Source organism: Syngnathus acus, chromosome 12 (assembly GCF_901709675.1).
Source record: "Syngnathus acus chromosome 12, fSynAcu1.2, whole genome shotgun sequence".
In the NCBI taxonomy this organism is placed as follows: domain Eukaryota; kingdom Metazoa; phylum Chordata; class Actinopteri; order Syngnathiformes; family Syngnathidae; genus Syngnathus; species Syngnathus acus.
The window spans coordinates 9,114,948-9,132,305 of record NC_051097.1 but is presented as its reverse complement, the minus strand read 5'-3'; the positions used below and the strand labels follow the sequence as shown (position 1 = coordinate 9,132,305).

Sequence of the window (17,358 nt, the reverse complement as noted above, 5' to 3'; positions counted from 1 at the left end):
AAGACGTTAATCCTCCCTGTGTGGGAGCCGCGCTCATTAAAACACACCAGCGCGCTCGTCATCACACCGGCTGAACTGTGACCCATTTTGGGTGTGACCTCTCCGTTTAAGAAAGCAGGCGGCACTCTCTATTATTCAACATCATGGGAACTCAAGCTGGAAGGGGGTGGAAAAAGAAAAAAAAAAAGCTCTCCTCTCATGCACGAGCTGAGCGGAATGTGAAGAAGAAAAGTGTTCTTTCAGAGCTTTTGATGGCACGTACTCCTTCAAGCTGAAACTTAGCATCAGGTGCTGGAGGGCTCCCCTTTTTCACTTTCTCTTTTGAAGCTTGTTGCTATTATGATTTTTACAAATCGTTTTTGTACATTTGAATCCTTTACTCGTGTCAATTGGAGGCTGTTTTGGGTTAAACAAGCGCGATTAGCTGACATGGGAAAATTGTCGATACCTAACAATTTAACAATCTTAAGACTGTTTGTTGTAGTTGAATGTGCTTTAATTAATTTTGTAAAAAAAAAAAAATGTTTTAAGGTTATGTTGGTCAATAATTATCATTCTTGTTTGATGTTTCAATCCATCATGAGAATAAAAATAAATAAAATAAATGACCTTAGTTTTTGTCACTGAATCTGTTAAATGTTCAAAACATTGTTAACAGCACCACCTAGCGGTTTGCCACTCAGTTAATATTTTAGAGAAGGCTAACTTCATGTTTGTCACCTAACACCAATAATTCGTAATTTAATATTAAAAAATAAATCGACAATGCAAAGAAGAACACCAAAATAATTCAAATTTTGTGTTGCGATTTTGTATCAGTATTTGGGATAACCCTGTCCCCTTGTGGTCATATGGGGCACTACATCCGCTATAACAAGGAGAATATTTTTGGCACAGTGACGCCCACAAGCACAGGTACTCTTTCCCCCTTTTTTTTCCGAGGCAGTCAAACAAATCCAGCAGCCTGTCACTCGCTGCAAATAACATGCAAAGACACCAACGATGGACTAAACTTGTGCAAAAAAGGCAGACGTTGCACTTATTTGAGACTTTTTAGAGCGCAAGTAACAATGGGACGATTAGTGGCTGAGCTGCTTCTGCTGCTGCTCATTTCCACAGGACAAGTTTATGCAGGTAAGGTGTTAGAGAAGCATCATGTCTATTTGACCTTCAGTTTTGCACTGTGAAAGTATGTCAAACAATTTACATTTCCTGTCTTAGGGTCAGTTGTAAGACCCTTATTTTTTTATAACCCACACTTGCAAATTGCACTTAAAATCTACATTGAGTTGATAACATTTTTTTTAACATTTGACTTTATGTTCTTTCACATTTGAAAGAAGTTAATTTCGATGAATCCTGTTTTATAATCCGAGTTAATTTATTAAATCCGACTGCGGCATCCATCCCTTGAAACAATTTTAATTTTAAAAATGTGATTATAATCACATGCAATGAGCAACTTTCCCCCAGTGTTTCCATTCATTTGACTAATTGTAGGAAAAACTTGGATAAACTCGAGGTGTGTGAGTGCTGTTCCATTACTAATACGGTAATCCACACAATAGAAGATTAGCCAGACTGACAGGAGTTTTATAAGCTTCGAGGCGACAAGCAGCTACCTCAGTTTGCTGACTGAGTGGTTCTGTCAGTCATAAGTAACATGGTGAAATAGTGGTTAGCATATTTGACTCACAGTTCAGGGGTTCTGGGTTCGAGTCTTGGCCTGTATTTCTGTAAATTCTCTACAGGTATTCTGAACCGAAGACTGTAAAAATTTTCCCTGTGATTGCCTGGCGACCGACTCAGGATGCTCAAAGTTAGTTGACCCACATTCACAGTGTCTAATGGACAGCATCGCTCCATTGCCGATGCGTTTTAGGTCAAATCAATATAGTCCAAGTCCGCATTGGTCTTTACAAATGTGTTCATGTTAAACACATTGGCAACCCGAAAGGAATACATTGCTCCTGTTGAAAATGGTATGATGTAATATCTGCACAAATGTTTCTAATATTTTGATAATCTCAAAAAAATAGCTCTCAATATCATGTGGTGCATTTCTACCCCACAACTGCAAAAATCAACATATTTTGTCATTCTGCTCTAAACCTGGCTAAGTCCAATTCAGGCCACAACCTCCGTCAGCTAAAAGTCCAATTTAGGTCAACTAATTAGCGGCAGAAAACTATTCGGATGGCCCACTCCGGAGTGCATTAGCTGCCATTATTGAATTTGGATTGCAGGTAAAATGTGCAGAGCGCACAGCACATTGACAGGCCCAGTCAATAAAAGGCATTAGCACTCTTACACGGGGGGGGCAGACCAAGTCCGTTAGTTTAAAGTTTACCAGGAAGTGCTAGCATATACAGTTTTAGCCAATTTAGCTAATCTCTGGTAAAACATAAGATTTACGATCAATCGAGAATGCCTCTTTTCATATCGTTCCAGTGTCATTTAATGGCAACAGCGCCCCCCAGCTGCAGACAGCGGAAGCTCTCTTGAAAACATTGACAACGCAAAGTGATGGCGACGACTCCAACGTCCTGTTATTGAGAAGCCTCGAGGTTGCAGAAGGAAGTTGGGCACCGTTGGAGCCCAAGCATATCAAGGTACTTAACTGTCTTCGGTCTTTCCCTAATAAATCGATACTAAAGCAATTGTTCGAATCTTTCAGGTGAATTTTGATTTTACAAAGTTGGGTTTGCATCCATCCGAGTTCATGTTCCGGATTGAGGAACGGGCAGTTCACGGCCATCTGCAGCTTGACCCCAGTCCTGAAGATCCCAAAGAGGGAGCAGTCCCAGTCCAGGGAGAGGAGACAGACTTGACCTTTAGCATGCTTGACCTCTGGCAGGGTCGTGTGATGTACGTTCATAGCGGCTCAGAGGATCTCCATGACTACTTTACGTTCTCCATCTTCTCAAGCTCCAACAAGAAGCTTCCTGCGTATCTGAGGGAGCATCACCTGTATCGTTTTGACATCAACATCAGTCCTATTAATGATGCGCCGGTTCTCAGCCTACCACGTGGAAATATTTTTAATATTCTTCAAAATACCAAACGGCAGGTAGGCATCAAATAGTTCCTGGACAAAATTCGAGCGAGCACGTGATGATCTGATCAAACTTGAACGACTGACGTATACATCGGAAATATTCCCAGCTGACAAGAGATATGCTCAACGTATCAGACCCTGATAGCAGTCAAGCCGACTTGGTCTTCAACTCCATGGGAAACTTTGTGGAGGCCGGACATCTTGAACATGAAGATCACCCGGACAGGTTGGTTGGATTTGTGGATTTCCAGTGTAGTCCAAAGTCTTTGCAAAATATGTTGGTATAATTTCTCCAGGGTTATTAAAGTGTTCTCCCTGCATGATCTGGAAGAGGGTAAGATTAGCTTTGTCCACACGGGGGTGTCTACCTCCAGAATGGCACTCAGGGTCAGCGATGGTCAGAAGGTAAATCTTGTAGTCACTAAAAAAAAAAAGCAAAAATGGAGATTGGATGCTTCACAACTATTCCGATTTTTTTCAGTTCAGCACGACAGTCATTTTGAGGATTGTTGCAGTGGAGCTTGAGTACAAACTGGTGAACCACACCGGACTGGAAGTGAACCAGGGCGGAACGTCGCTCATCACCACCAATCATCTTGCAGTACAAATTAATGTTGCTGATCAGCCTGTGGAGATTTTCTATCATGTCACAGAGCTGCCCCAATATGGCGAGCTCCAACGTTTACACCAAAGTAGCAAATGGAAACCAACGAAATCCTTCTCTCAGAAACTTCTAGAACAAGAACAGATCCGGTACGTCAGCACTTACCGTGGTATCCAACCTCAGAACATCACCGACGGGTTCCGATGTAATGTCAGCATTGGGTCATTTGCGACAGAAGAACTCGTGTTTCCGATCGTGGTACGATGGATTCATTTTAAGGTCACAAGAAGCAAGATGGAGGTCAACGGTGTTCTCAAAGTTGTTGTCACTCCTGAAGACTTTCATGTGATTACCAAGGGGGTCAAATTGAACGAGAGTGACCTTTATTTCAGACTTCTAACAGAACCCAAGAAAGGTCAGCTATTTCTCATCGATAAACTTCTAAAAATTGACTCCATTTTCAGCCAGAAGAATATCACAGATGGCTTAGTGACGTACGAGTTGCTAGCTAAGTCTCCCGATGACACGAGAGACATTTGTAGCTTTCAGGTGATTTCTACTCTCGCCAACTCAAGTCTGGACTTCCGAATCCACATCAGAGCCGAGTCAACTGACTTCACCGTCGTAAACAAAGGCATGTTCGTTGTGGAAGGAGGAAGTAAAATCATTACGAAAAATATTCTCTTTACGAACATCGCCAGTAACCGCGAGGTTCACTACAGCATCACGGCGCATCCGAGACACGGTCTACTGAGGAGAATCGACCTCTCCAACTTGACCTCCATAAATGACAACATCGTAGCTTTCACCAATCAGGATATCATCGAAGAAAGGATGATGTACGTCCACGATGACAGCGAGACTAAAAAAGATTATTTTGCTTTTCAAATTGTGGTCTACAAAGTCAATGGCAGGAAGGAGGAAAGAAACACAGTCGAACACACCGTCAACATCTCCATCCAACTCATCAATGATCAGCGGCCTGTTAGAGTTGTCGATAAAGTTTTCCACGTGGCCCGAGATGGACAGAGGTTGGTGACTTTGAGTGACCTCTGTTACCGGGATGATGACTCGGACTTTGAGGATGATCGCTTGGTGTACACCCGGAGAGGGATTCCAATGGGGGAGCTGGTCTTGGCCAGTGCGCCCAATCACAAACTCTACGAGTTCACACAGCAAGATCTCAAGCAGGTTATTATTATTATTATTATTTGGAATTTGATTGTTCTGTCTAAATATTGGAAACCTGGTCCCAGACCTAACCAAAGTAATCATTGAGCTAATCTTTTAAATCTTCTAAAATTGAATTTTTTCGATTTTATTTTTATTGCTCAACAATCTCTTTTTGTTATTTCATCCAACAGAAAAATGTGCTATTTGTACACAGTGGCGTGAGCTTTGGTCGTTTTGTCCTTTTTGTGTCAGATGGGAAACATTATGTCTCTACCTTAATGGAGGTAAAGTGTTTCTATTTATTTTCACACCTAAACCGATTCTCAAGTTCAAGACCTAAAATCAGTAATGTCCCAAATTTACTAATGTATTAATATTTCCCTGATTCAGGTGAAGGCCCAAGATCCTTACCTGGAAGTGAGCAACAACACAGGCCTCATGGTCCAGCAGGGTGGCATAACAACTCTAACCTCATACAATATCAGCGTCTTCAGTAACCTGGACATACGAACTCCACAGCAAATCACATTTGAAGTTTTCCTTCCACCCAAACATGGAGTCCTCCAATTTAAGAAAAGTGAAGCAGCAGCAGCAGTGGCAGGTTCCGTTTCATCATTCACCCAGGAGGATCTGGAGATGAAGAACTTGATGTATCAGCATGACGGCAGCCATGAGTCATCCGATGGGTTTAATATCACTGCAAGAGCAAGGGAGAGACGTGGAAAGGGGCTGGCTGATGATTGGAGGAAGGAGGTCCATCTGGACATTGGGGTGCAGATAAAAATCTACCTTGAAAGTCATCAGAGGCCTCCAACAGTCATAAGGAATCTTCCAGTGGTGGTGGACGAAGGGCACGATGTTGCCTTGAGCAAGAACAATTTAGAGGTAAGCCGGTCGGTCTTGGAATTGCAAGAAACGTCATTTTCATCTATTTATCCTCAGGTGTTTCATGAAGACAGCCATCCTTCAGAGATAGTCTTCACCATCCAACAACCTCCAACCCTCGGATTTATCGAAAGGTCTTCGCTTCAGGAAAAGCGTCAACCAAAAAATGGAAGACATCGGCATCTCTTCCAGGTGCGCATACTCAACCGTAGCTTTTCATTATCATCTTCCAGCAGACAATGAAATTGGTGAGTTAAAGCTTTCAAATTTGACTTTTCCTCTTGGAAATCAGGAATTCAGACGACAGGCAACAACCTCTTTCACCCAGGAAGACATCGACCAGGGTTTGGTCATCTATCGTCAGAGGACTACGGGAAGGAGCAGTAGTAACGACTCTGTTCTGTTGGAGGCCACCAATGGCCTCACCAAAGTTGGGCCAATTCAACTGGAGATTGATATTATTCCCAAACGTCTCCCACTGAAGGTAACCGTTGTAGAAAATGTAAACATGAGCTAGAACAATACTCAAGTCCTGTTAAATTCTGAAGGTGTCTGACCTGATCTTGGATGAGGGGTCCTCTCTGACGATCACACCTGACATCATCACGATAGACAGTCATCACTTCTCAGGGATGAATTTCCTCTATCAAATCATCGTTCCTCCACGACACGGTCACTTGGAGCACAGTCGGATCCCAGGGATGCCCATCTCGGCATTCACGCACACTGAGGTGCTCACAAGTCTCCAGATTGAATATTCAAAATCCATCTTGTGTGGGATACATACTTATATTTGTCCGACATGAATTTGGATTTCCCAGGTGGAACGTGAATATATTTCTTATATCCATGATGGGAGTGATACAGTGAGAGACAATTTCACCATCATGGCCAACCAGACGGAAAACCAGAAGCACAGTCTTCCACGTGTTGTCCACATCAATGTCACGTCTGTCAATGATGAGACACCTGTTGTTATAAACAACCAAGGCCTGAAGGTAGGTGACGCTGCAACATTTTTTTGGGCCCAAATTATTTCTGCTCCTAAATCCAAACGTGTGGTTCTTCTCAGGTTTGGGTGGGTTCTGTGACCGAAATCTCTGCGGATGATCTAAGTGCGGAGGACTCAGACACTCCACCCGAGTTGCTCGAGTTCATCATCACACCGCCCAGTAACGGCTATCTAGCTCTGAGGAGTTCCCTGTCCAAACACATCTTGAACTTCACACAGAGTCATATTCAAAATGGCCAGCTGGTCTTTGTGCACAGTGGTGAGACTCCCAAAATTCAAGAGGTGGTTGATAAACAAATGTTATTATACTGATGCTGGCACTTTTTGTATTGCTGATTTTAGGTGCTTTATCCGGAGGTTTCCATTTCCAAGTTAATGATGGCGTGAACTTTGCCCCTCGCCAGATCTTCAGCACGACAGCTCATTCCCTCGTTCTAACACTACAAAGAAACCATCCCATTGAGGTGTACCGAGGTATAGCAACTCTTATTAGCCTACTATATCCTATTAAATCTTGTTTTATTTGATTTTTTTAATACACTTTGTCTAAAACTCACTGTATCCTTTTTTTCACACTAAAGGTTCATTGACCCCAATTTCTGAGCAAAACCTTCAGGTGGTGACCAACGAACCCAATGACATCGGAAGACACCACACAGTGGAGTTTACCGTGACCGTTCCCCCAAAACTTGGCCGCTTGGTCCGTCATATGCTAGACAACTCTACTCGGGACATTTCTACATTCACACAAAGCATGGTAGACACTCTAACAAGGTTTAATTTAGTCGCTATCTTCTAAAGTCAAGTTCTCATTTATGCCCCAGGTGAACTCGGGGATTATTTTGTATGATCAGAACAAACCGGTTTCAGCGGGATGGTTGGCTGAAGACACATTTTCTTTCACTGTATCTTCTCCTCCTGCTTTCCTGCCACCAACCACCTTCACACTCTTGATCTCCAATCAGCCAAACAATCGTCACAATCATCACCATGAGAGCAAACTCTCCAACAATGCAGGTAAACGCTGTCTAAGAAAATATATTTCATTTGAGAACTTTAACTTAATGTGTCTCGCAGGTGCTGTGGTGTCAGAGGGCGGCAGGGTTACAATTGACAAATCGAAACTCGATGCATCGAATCTCCTGGAGAAAGTACCCAAGCCAATCCAGAAAGACTACCATGTCATCTACCGGGTTATTTCCTTGCCGCACCACGGCGCTTTGTCCATCCAAGGACGCAACCTCACTAGGTTCCTTGATTCTTTCTTCATTTGTTTTAATTGTGAACTTTGGTGTTGACGATTTTTCAAATACGCTTTATTTCTTTCTTCAAGGGGGCAACCAAATTTCTCTCAGCTGGCTCTAAACGAGTTTGGCGTGACATACATCCATGATGACTCTGAGACCACAAGCGACAGTTTCACTTTCCAAGCCCGGGTGGCCCCTCTGGATGCCTCCCCGTCTTTACCTCCGTCTCACTTATCCGATTCCTCCTCGTTGCCGTTCTATTCGGCCTCGTCCTCCCTTCCGTCGGTAGACTTTGTGCCTGATCGCCACGTCGAGGACAGCCTGACAATCACGAAGACTTTTAACATCACGGTGACACCGGTGAATGACCAGCCGCCATTGACTAGCAACAGATCCCCGAGTATAAAAGTCGTCGTTGGGGAAAGAGTCGTTCTCGGACCGGACAGTCTTCAGGTGGGAACATTTTTGCAGCTCTTGATACAAAATACATTTGCTGTATAGTTTCTTCTGCAAGAACAGGTTGAAGATCACGACACCCCTCCAGAGGAGCTCCATTACCTAGTGATTAGCAAGCCCAACAACGGCTACCTGACGCTGGGCGAAAGACCAGAACCGGTGACATCGTTCACCCAGTATGACGTCAACCACGGTCGGCTACATTTTACACAGCAGGTGAAAAGTATTTTCTTTATCGATTGATTTCTGTCGTTTGTCTCCTTACCTTTTTTGGGTTGGCTTCTCCAGGGTGAGCCATCAACTGGAATGTTCTACTTTAACGTCACTGACGGACACCATCGTCCACTCTACAAAATTTTCAGTTTGGAGGTGATCAAGCCTTCTGTTTTCATTGTGAACAACACCGGCCTATCGTTAGTTCAAGGCAGGACGGCGGTGATCCTGACGACCAATCAGCTGGCAGCTCAAACAAACAGTCACAACCAGGCCAACATTACCTACACGGTCACCACGCACCCTCATCACGGACGCATCGCTATAAACGATCAAGAAGTCAAGACCTTCTTCCACGAGGATCTGCAATATGGCCGTGTGGTCTATCACATGACTGATCTCAGCGAATCGGAGGACAGCTTTCAGATCTCCGTGTCGGCCTCGGCGCCGGGTGTCGAATATGGAAACGTGAGCGCCCAGACGGTGAAGGTAGTCGTGCGGCCTCTCATCTATCTGCGAGAACCTGTGAGAGTCCCCAGCGGCATTGCTGTCAAACTGGGGAAAGCCATGATGGATGCCTCCGAGCTGGCGAGAATCAGCAGAGCCAATCCGGTCTTTGAGGTTCTGTCCCCACCCAAACATGGAAAGCTAGTCAAGGTAAGGCACCTCCTGATCATATTGTCACTTTTTCATTTCGTAATAGCTCTGCGGTGTTTTGGAGTATGAAAATGTTCATACTGTTTTTGAAAACAGATTGACAAAAAAATCTGGTCAAAATTCTTTCCCCGACCAATTTAATAAATTATCTTCACCATGTAATACATGGGTTAGCCACTAGAGGTCACCAAAAACATCTTTGTATTAACGATGCTGAGCACCATTGTTTCTGCTGTGCCTGCATGTACGCAGATGACATATGGCCCCAACAGAGCCCCAGAAGTCTTAAAGTCGTTTACTTTCCGCGACGTGGTTCAAGGACGCGTCGCCATCGAGGAGACGTTGAGCGACAGCCCGCTACCCAATAACAAATCCTCGCTCGCGACGTCGCAGGGCCACGCCCCCGCCACGCCTCGCAACGATTCTTTCGTCTTCCTGCTGAAGGCCGGAAATGTTCAGCCGGCCAAAGGTGAGCTTCACTTCACCATCTTACCTCACCACCAAATGCATCACGGCCCGCCTGGGTTGAAAAACACGGATAGTGTGAGTAGTGAACACAAGATGACGTTGCTAACCACAAGGAATAAGACAACCACTGGAGGGGGGAGAGGAATGGCGGGGAAGGAAACCCCCATGTCCAGCGGGGTGGAAATGGATTTGCATCCTCACATCCTGATACACAAGAACCACAACAAGACCCACCACAAGCCGAGACCTCACCACCGCACGGCAAATCACACGCGGAGTCACGCCAAAAGTGGCGTGGATGAAGCAATGTGGCGACGGGAATCCCCCCCGCAACCTCGCCCCCCCTCCGAGCCAGAACACGCTCTGGCGAAGCCTCCTGACACCCGTCCGGTTCACGTGGAGGTCCTCCCTCGACCCTCCTCGGACCCTCTGCTCATCATCCTGCCACTTCTGGCTTGTTTACTCCTCATTGTCATCCTCGTGGTGTTGATCCTGGTGTTCCGACACCAAAAGGAGAAGCAGGCTCGAATGCGACTTCTTCAGGAGCTGGCCGCCGTGCAGTTACCCGCCGAGGGGAGCCCAGACTCGGGCCGGTCGGAGCGAAGCATGGCTGCGCCGTCCGTGGTGGTCACCCCGCTTGGTGCTGCCAGCTGTCCCGTGTCACCGAGGGTACCGGAAGGCCCCAGGAGGCGGAGTCTGGCCCCTGGAATGACCTTCTGGGGGCCATTTGATACTGAGGCTACAAGCAGTGATGAACATTTGAGAACTTGGCAAAGTAATGAAAGAGTTATTAGCAGAAATTCATTACCGGCCATGTCTGTCGAATTCAAGACCTCTCGCAGAGCCAAATCCCCCATACCGACGCTTCAAGGCAACCAGTATTGGGTTTGATTGACATTTGGTATTTTGAGGGAACAATTCCTGTTTTGCTTAAAAAATCGCATAATTGCTTTTTATGTGCTCAGGTCAAAGCCTTGTCGAAGATAAAAGTTTGCTTTGCTGCATTTTTTGTGCCAAGGAACCACAGCATGTTGAAGAAAGGGGAGGAGCTTAATTTACAACCACAATAATGAACGTGATGGAATGATGTATTTATTTGTTCTCAAGCAGGTTTATTTTATTCGCCATATAGAAACAGAAATACTGAGTGTAGTCAAATGTAGCAATATAATTCTATTTTTTAAATAGTCCCAATATGCAGTAATGTAAATACTGACTTTTGTTTTGCTTTTGCTTGATTTTCTTTGATAAGCTCTCACGTGACTGCTCGTTGAACTGCTTTCACCCATGCACAATGTTAACTTTCTTTCCTTTTCTTCCTGCTCGCATCTTACTACGCACTGTAAAAGATTTATTTTTCAATAAAAAGATATTTTTAGAAATAATTAATGGTGCATGCTGTTTTTATGTGCAATCAGTCTAAGACTATTTGTTTTAAGTCCCCGAGCCTCTCAAAAGAAAATAACTTCATTCATTTTCAATTTAATTTATATTTTGTAAAGAGGACAGAAACTTTAAAATGGCAGATTTTTAAGAAATTGTCATTTTTGATCTTTGCAGTATTTTGAACAAAGAATATATTGAGGCATCTTGTAACGGTTTCAGTTTTTGTATTCGTTTTTTTTTCTGCTTAGAAAAACAGATTACCAATTTATTTACTTGGGCTGTCAAACAGCACTCATACAGTTTAATACAAATAAATGACCGTGTATTTTAGATCTGGTTTCACAGGCCTCTGCTTGTCAGAAAAACAATTCCATCTCAGAAGCCGGACGTAACAAAAAAAAACACATTAACCCGATTAAAGAATGGCTTATTGTTAAACAGGAAAATCAAAAGGAAGCAGAAAGGAGGAAGAGGTCAGGCTAAATAATGAAGGGTAATCTGAGCTGTACGCTTTGAAAGCTGGTGTCTCATATCAGCCACTGGACACACAACATCAGATTTTTACTTTGGAAAAGTCAAAGACACAATTGAATAATGTCCTATATCCATTTATTTATGGAAATACTGTCCTGTTGTAATACATTGAATTCATATGAAACTCCACAAACAACTAATTGCCCTTTAAGAAAAAAATCACTGGGTTCATTCCAGAGTATGTGAAAAGAAATCTGAAATGCGGTATCCAAAAGAAAGAATGGAAGAAGCGCCAACAATATCAGTTATTTAGACGAACATGCGGAATGTTTAAACAAAGAGGCAGATATGGTTTCAAACATTCTTTTAAACTGTTACTACCCCAACTGACCTTACTAGTGTGAGTAAAAGAGAAATATCATGACCTCGACAAGCAAGTCATAAAATGACATCACTGGCCAATGAACAGCGCACATATACCCTTTTTTTTTTTTCCAGTCAGAAAATAACTGAGTTTTTTAATGAACATGCAAAGGTAATGTTAGTCAACTGAGATTTGGATGATGACAAATCAATAAAACATTCGTCCGATTTTATCTATTTCAGGGTTCCGAGGAGCTGGAGGAAATCTCAGTTGGTCATCCTGGATCGGACCAAGACAACCTCAGTGGAAATTGAACCCTGTAGGTAAGTTTCCACGACGCCATTTTTTTATATGGTTCCAGAATGATGCAGAAAGGGGCGGGGCTTGTAGAGCAATACTTTTGTATTGGTTTATGGTAGCAGAATTGTTTGAATGATCCACATGCCATTTCCTGCAGTTTAATTGAAATCGCAAACCAATACCTATGCACTCCATATATGGAAAGGTTATTCAGTCTTTAAATGCTTAAAACATCCAGTTCAGTTGAAATGCAGATAGCTTGTGGCCACTATAGTCAAAACAATGCAAATCACGCTGAGTGGATCATTCACCTTCCGTATATTTTATTTCCCCCATGATGGTCCAGGACTCTGCTTTTCAGTCAATAATTTTTTCCGCCTCCAACCGCCAATTTTTTTTTATCATCCTACTGCTCGTTGTCATACTTCTGGAGGGCGTCCTGCAGCTTGGATGTGATTTTTTGGAAAAAGCCAATTTGCTCTCGGAGGTGGTGTTGCATTTGCGCTCGGAAGTCTCGTACGCGTGTGCGGTGAAAATGCTGGATCTCGGCCAGCGTGGCGCACGAGATGATGTTGCAACGGTCGTGGAGATCACCTTCCTGCGCGGGACAGTCCTTCACTTTGGTCAGCGCACCTTAGACAAGATGGAAGAGAAAGCGAGTTACTTTTTAGCTTTTGCTGCCAAGGCAACAAACTGTTTCGGATGGGAAATAAAGTGACGTCAATATGACATTTCATAAGGACTCAATCTATGAGGAAATGAAAATGGTGTGGTTGGCTTATGAAGAGACGGAAGATAGATTTTAATGAGAAACTCATGCAAAATCGCATTTTGAATGATAGTGGGAACATAAATTAAACCGTTATTCAGGGGGGAAACAGCTGTTTTTAGCCAAGGAGCTAGCTTGACAGCAGTTAGCCAAAAATTAAGGTTGCTATAGTTAGTCAGTTAGTTAATAAAATATCTTTTGGAGCATCTAGTCTCTAGGGAACTTCATAAAAGAAAAAGAACTGTTCCAGTCAATAGTGTAAACTCAATTATTTCAACACCAGCTAGCCATTAAGGCAGATCTACTTCAGAAAGAAACAGTTTCTCGCTACAGCTGCCTTTACAACAACAAAAAAGTTGCACCCCAGACGTCCTTCCTGACCCTCTGCTGAGTAATGCCTTAAAATGTCTAGTGACTCAACTTTTAAAGGGGGAAGTACAACACTTTTGGCAGACATGAAGGATGAAAAACAGATGAGGAACTGTAAAGTTTAGGGCGAACTTGAAGAAATCGCAAGCTAGCTTACGGCTCACTGTTTGGCTCGCTGACCTTTGTGACTTGGTGTTGTACAAGAAGGACACAATGATCTTTTTCCCCGTCCCGTCAACTTTATCTACGCAATCAAATGAAATAATACTCGACTTTGAACCCCTAGCGATCAGCAGCCCGTAATCTGAACTGTGTTCTTTGTACCGTTAGCTGGTGGGAAACGTCTATCTCTTCTCTTCAAATTAGAGAACCAGAAGGAAGAAAGAACGAGAGAGGGGAAAAAAAGAGTGGGAGGAGGAGGAGGGGAAAACTAATCCCAGAGACTGCTCTATTTTGCATTCCTCCAGTCTCAGGGCAACTTTGGACAAGAGGCCCTGGAATCTGCTCTCATTCAAATCAGATGTTAGCCTTTGGACCTGTGGCCTGACGCTGCAAAGTGACATATAGGTCAACAAGATTTTAGAGGTTGTGACGTATTCTTCATATTACTCAGCAGTGACTAATGGAGGATAGAGGTTCTAACATCCCAAGTTCATGTCGCAAAGGCATTTTTGAGTAAAACAAGAACTATCCGTCATTCAATGGAGGTAGTCAAAAGTGTTTTTCGTGGTGTGGATGAGCTCATCGGTGATACTCAGCATAGAGAGAAGGAATAACGAGTCGACATTCCTGGACTGGAATGAGGTCAACATCTGTGTTTCTGTACAAGAAAACAGCCTTACAAGCTAGCTAGTTAACCGAAGTTAGAAAGAGTTGTCAGTAATGGAGCATTCAAGCTGCAATTGTATCTAGTAAACAGAGAGCTCAGCCCACTATAGAAACGGTGCCTCCAGGTTTGGCAGACGTCAGGACTTTGCATGCCAGCGGAGGCTCCCCTCCTCCCATACCGCGGGGAACCAACAAGCTAACTCCTGTTTGTTGTGTTTGCAGTGTGTTTTGGAGCCGTTCACTCGAGGCTCTCTCGGTACACAAAAATAAACGTCTCGATGTTGGGTATCGGTTTTCTGCTCTCACTTGAGTTTGTAATAAGTGAAAACAGATGACGCGCTTGGTTAGGGGTCGCGGGGTTTGGGGAGTGTTGCCTATAAATTGTTTCATAGACGAATAATAAAGGCGAAGAAGCCAGATGGCGCCAGCTCGATAGGTTTCTTTTTGGTTCTGTTAAAGGATCGTTATTATTTTTCTGACTCTTAACTTGAACTGGGATTAGGCCTGACTGCTAGGTGCTTAAGAATTTTTGTTACCGGTACCCATCTGATACAATTACAATCCCTAACTTAAGTCGGATTCCAAGGTTGTATCATTCCAAAGAACTAACTGCAGAGTCTCCATAGATACCGTTATGTGAGGTGATGACCCAAACTAAACTCGACCATCTGGAATGTGTTTTTCCAGATCTGACTTGAAAACCATGCATTGTCTAACCTTTCTGTACATGGACGATGTCAGGAAAGTTGGCCAGGTGTCCTCTGTAGAGATCCAACAGATCAGAAATGGGATCCAGATCCTGGCGTGGTTGATCTGCAAAATAATCCCCGATGGCCTCGTAGGTGTCACCGGTATAAGAGATGGCTTTATTCAGACCTCCCGAGTAGGCCTGCTGGTCCAGCTCAAACGCCTGCGAGAGGAGTTTGAAGGATTGTCCGACTTTGTGGTACTCCTTCTTGAATCCTGTTATCTGCTTGCGTGCAAATTCGTTGATGGTGGTGTTTACCACCACGATGTTTTCGTCCATCCTTTTCGTGAAGGACTTGAAGCCTTCGATCTTGCTCTCCACTTCCTGAAGGTCCAGCGGGACGTCGGGCGTGCTTGATGGAAGAGGACATTTTTTTAGTGTCTTTGAGCAGATGCCGTCCGGCTTTAAAGCGAGATGTCAAACTAGCAGTAAGCTCTTCATACCTGATTGTGAGGAAGAAATTAGCTCCGACCAGCTCATCCCTCTCCGCCTTCCTCTTGCCCTGTTTCCAAGCTTTCTCGTCGGCGCCGCACGTGAGGAAATGCTGGAAGACGTCGCAGCGGGCCAGCACAGGGTGGCTGGTCATGTGGTTCATCCACCAGATGAGGCCTTTCCTTCGCTTGGAGATGAAGTCCTCCTCAAAGCGGCCAGTGGCCTGCTTCTCAGGCAGATGTGGAACCGAGATGACCGGGAATCGCTCTACCAGCCGGGCGTACAGCCAGTCGAAATGTTTGTACCTGCGAGGCACGAGGAAATGGAGGTGTGAGAAATTCAAAGATCTGACTTTGGGAAACATGCTGTATGCTGGGTGAGGAAAAAAGAAGACAAAGAAACAATGAGGGGGAAAAATGCACGAGAGAATTCGAGAGGAAATACGCTATTCCTGAGGCCAGAAGGCTCTTGGCTCTGCTTTTGCTGATTGCTGAGAACAACAGTGGGGAAGAGGCCACAAGCCACATAAACTTCACAAGTGAGGAAGTGGCGAGCAACAAAAAGAAGACTTTGGTACCTGCGGTTGACTTGAACATTGGTGTGAGTGGGCGTCAGTCCGTAGGACATGTAGCTCTTCATGCCTTTGAACTTTGTCTGCTTGGTTGGGTCGTCGATGGTGCACGTGAAGGGGTACGGGTCGTCTTGCCATTCGGGTCCGTGCTTGCCCATCACCACGCAAATCCTGTCCCCATCTTTGACGAAAGCAGCCGCCTCCCCGAGAAGGAAAGCTTCTCCTCCGGACTTGACGAAAGTTGAGAACCTGTTCAGGTTTCTTCCTACCGTGGCTGAGCTCTTGGCTTGAGGTTGCATGGAGCTGCTGCGCCGGGCCGGCAGGGTGGTGGTGACCGGGTACAAGGAAGCGGGTGAGGTCCCCAGACTCCTTGGAGTCTCGGTGGCCGGGGAACTGTCATCCCAGTCGTCGTCCCAGTCGTCATCGCTGCCCTGGCTGGTGTGGAAGCTTCCCCCGCCGCTGCCGACGCTCCCCGCCTCGGGTCCTCGCTGGGAATAGGGGGCATGTGTGGGAGTCACAACTTTGGGGGAGGAGAACCCGTTGTTGTTGTTGGAGGTGATGTGGTCCCTTATGATCTCCACGTAGGAGGCCGGGATGAGGCCGACGTCCCCTCGGCTGTTCTTCCCTTCCAACCAACCTTCCAACTCCTCCTCGCTGAACAAGCTCACCAGCTCGTTTTCACGAATGGTTATCTCCCCTTGGTTCTCCGAGTGGAAGTCGTACAACACCCTGGCCTGAAGCGCCATTCTTACACAAAGCTTAATTTGCTTACTTTAACTGCTCAGCAACCTCCAAGCATTCCGAGATCTTTGGAGAAACGCGATTGAGTTTGCAGGCAGAAACTTTCCTGTCCGCGTAATCCCTGCGCGGAACGGGGGAGGAAAAGTAGAGCAGAAACCTTATCAGATATCCGACAGCGACCTCCTCTCCTCTCGAGCAGCTGCTGCTTCAAATATCAGTCGCTTTCCAAGCGCAACTTGGAGAACGGGAAAAAAAAACTTGACAAGACATCCGATTGATTATTAAAAAAAAAAGGTTGACAGACCTGCGATGGCTGCGCGGCTGCTTTATTTCACCGGACCACCCAAAAAAGGGGACTGAAGTGCCTCTCGTTCCCCCCTCTTCTCTCTCCGGGATGCTTGTAAGTTAAAGGCACCAAGTCCCAACACGTAGAAGAACCGAGGAGGCGGAGTCTGCTGCAAGTTTGATCAAGCAACAGAACTCGCCACGTTATGTTGAGGCAAAGCAAAGCAAAGGAGCTTTATTTGGCGTCACATAGTTACAAAAAAAAAAAAACTTTTAAGGCAACATTTCAACGCAAAGGTTGATAACAGTTCAACACGA

General features: G+C 44.8%; 2 protein-coding genes across 3 annotated transcripts; one reads left to right on the top strand and one right to left on the bottom strand.

Annotated features, from left to right (window-relative positions):
• The first annotated feature begins 796 nt into the window (after positions 1–796).
• On the top strand, positions 797–11,150 carry LOC119131329 (chondroitin sulfate proteoglycan 4-like). Of its 2 annotated transcripts, XM_037265671.1 has the most exons (21): positions 798–1,134; positions 2,452–2,612; positions 2,678–3,070; positions 3,166–3,284; positions 3,355–3,463; positions 3,540–4,853; positions 5,027–5,119; positions 5,226–5,720; positions 5,778–5,912; positions 6,013–6,204; positions 6,269–6,451; positions 6,542–6,718; positions 6,793–6,991; positions 7,075–7,206; positions 7,314–7,489; positions 7,557–7,749; positions 7,810–7,981; positions 8,066–8,432; positions 8,499–8,651; positions 8,724–9,305; positions 9,558–10,664. In XM_037265671.1, the coding sequence occupies exons 1-21, from the start codon at positions 852–854 to the stop codon at positions 10,662–10,664; spliced, it is 6,735 nt and encodes a 2,244-aa protein (XP_037121566.1). In that variant the 5' UTR covers positions 798–851. The 2 variants fall into 2 exon arrangements, with proteins under 2 accessions (XP_037121565.1, XP_037121566.1); XM_037265670.1 differs by having other exon boundaries at positions 797–1,134; positions 5,226–5,912; positions 9,558–11,150.
• Positions 11,151–11,751: 601 nt separating this feature from the next.
• Positions 11,752–17,159, bottom strand: LOC119131333 (sorting nexin-18-like). Its single transcript, XM_037265676.1, has 4 exons — positions 16,021–17,159; positions 15,455–15,748; positions 14,981–15,363; positions 11,752–12,930 (listed from the first exon to the last, which is right to left on the bottom strand). Exons 1-4 carry the CDS (start codon positions 16,758–16,760, stop codon positions 12,704–12,706), a joined length of 1,644 nt encoding a protein of 547 aa, XP_037121571.1. The 5' UTR covers positions 16,761–17,159; the 3' UTR covers positions 11,752–12,703.
• Positions 17,160–17,358: the final 199 nt, after the last annotated feature.

What these genes read in the sequence shown, in the direction of transcription:
- LOC119131329 (XM_037265670.1), top strand. Translation starts at nt 852, where the DNA reads ATGGGGCACTACATCCGCTATAACAAGGAGAATATTTTTGGCACAGTG. An exon ending in CCAAACGTCTCCCACTGAAG is followed by an intron (nt 6,205 to 6,268) that starts GTAACCGTTGTA and finishes TAAATTCTGAAG; the next exon opens with GTGTCTGACCTGATCTTGGA. An exon ending in CAAGGACGCAACCTCACTAG is followed by an intron (nt 7,982 to 8,065) that starts GTTCCTTGATTC and finishes TCTTTCTTCAAG; the next exon opens with GGGGCAACCAAATTTCTCTC.
- LOC119131333 (XM_037265676.1), bottom strand. Translation starts at nt 16,760, where the DNA reads ATGGCGCTTCAGGCCAGGGTGTTGTACGACTTCCACTCGGAGAACCAA. An exon ending in AATTTCTTCCTCACAATCAG is followed by an intron (nt 15,364 to 15,454) that starts GTATGAAGAGCT and finishes TCTTCCATCAAG; the next exon opens with CACGCCCGACGTCCCGCTGG. An exon ending in CATCGTCCATGTACAGAAAG is followed by an intron (nt 12,931 to 14,980) that starts GTTAGACAATGC and finishes ATCTTGTCTAAG; the next exon opens with GTGCGCTGACCAAAGTGAAG.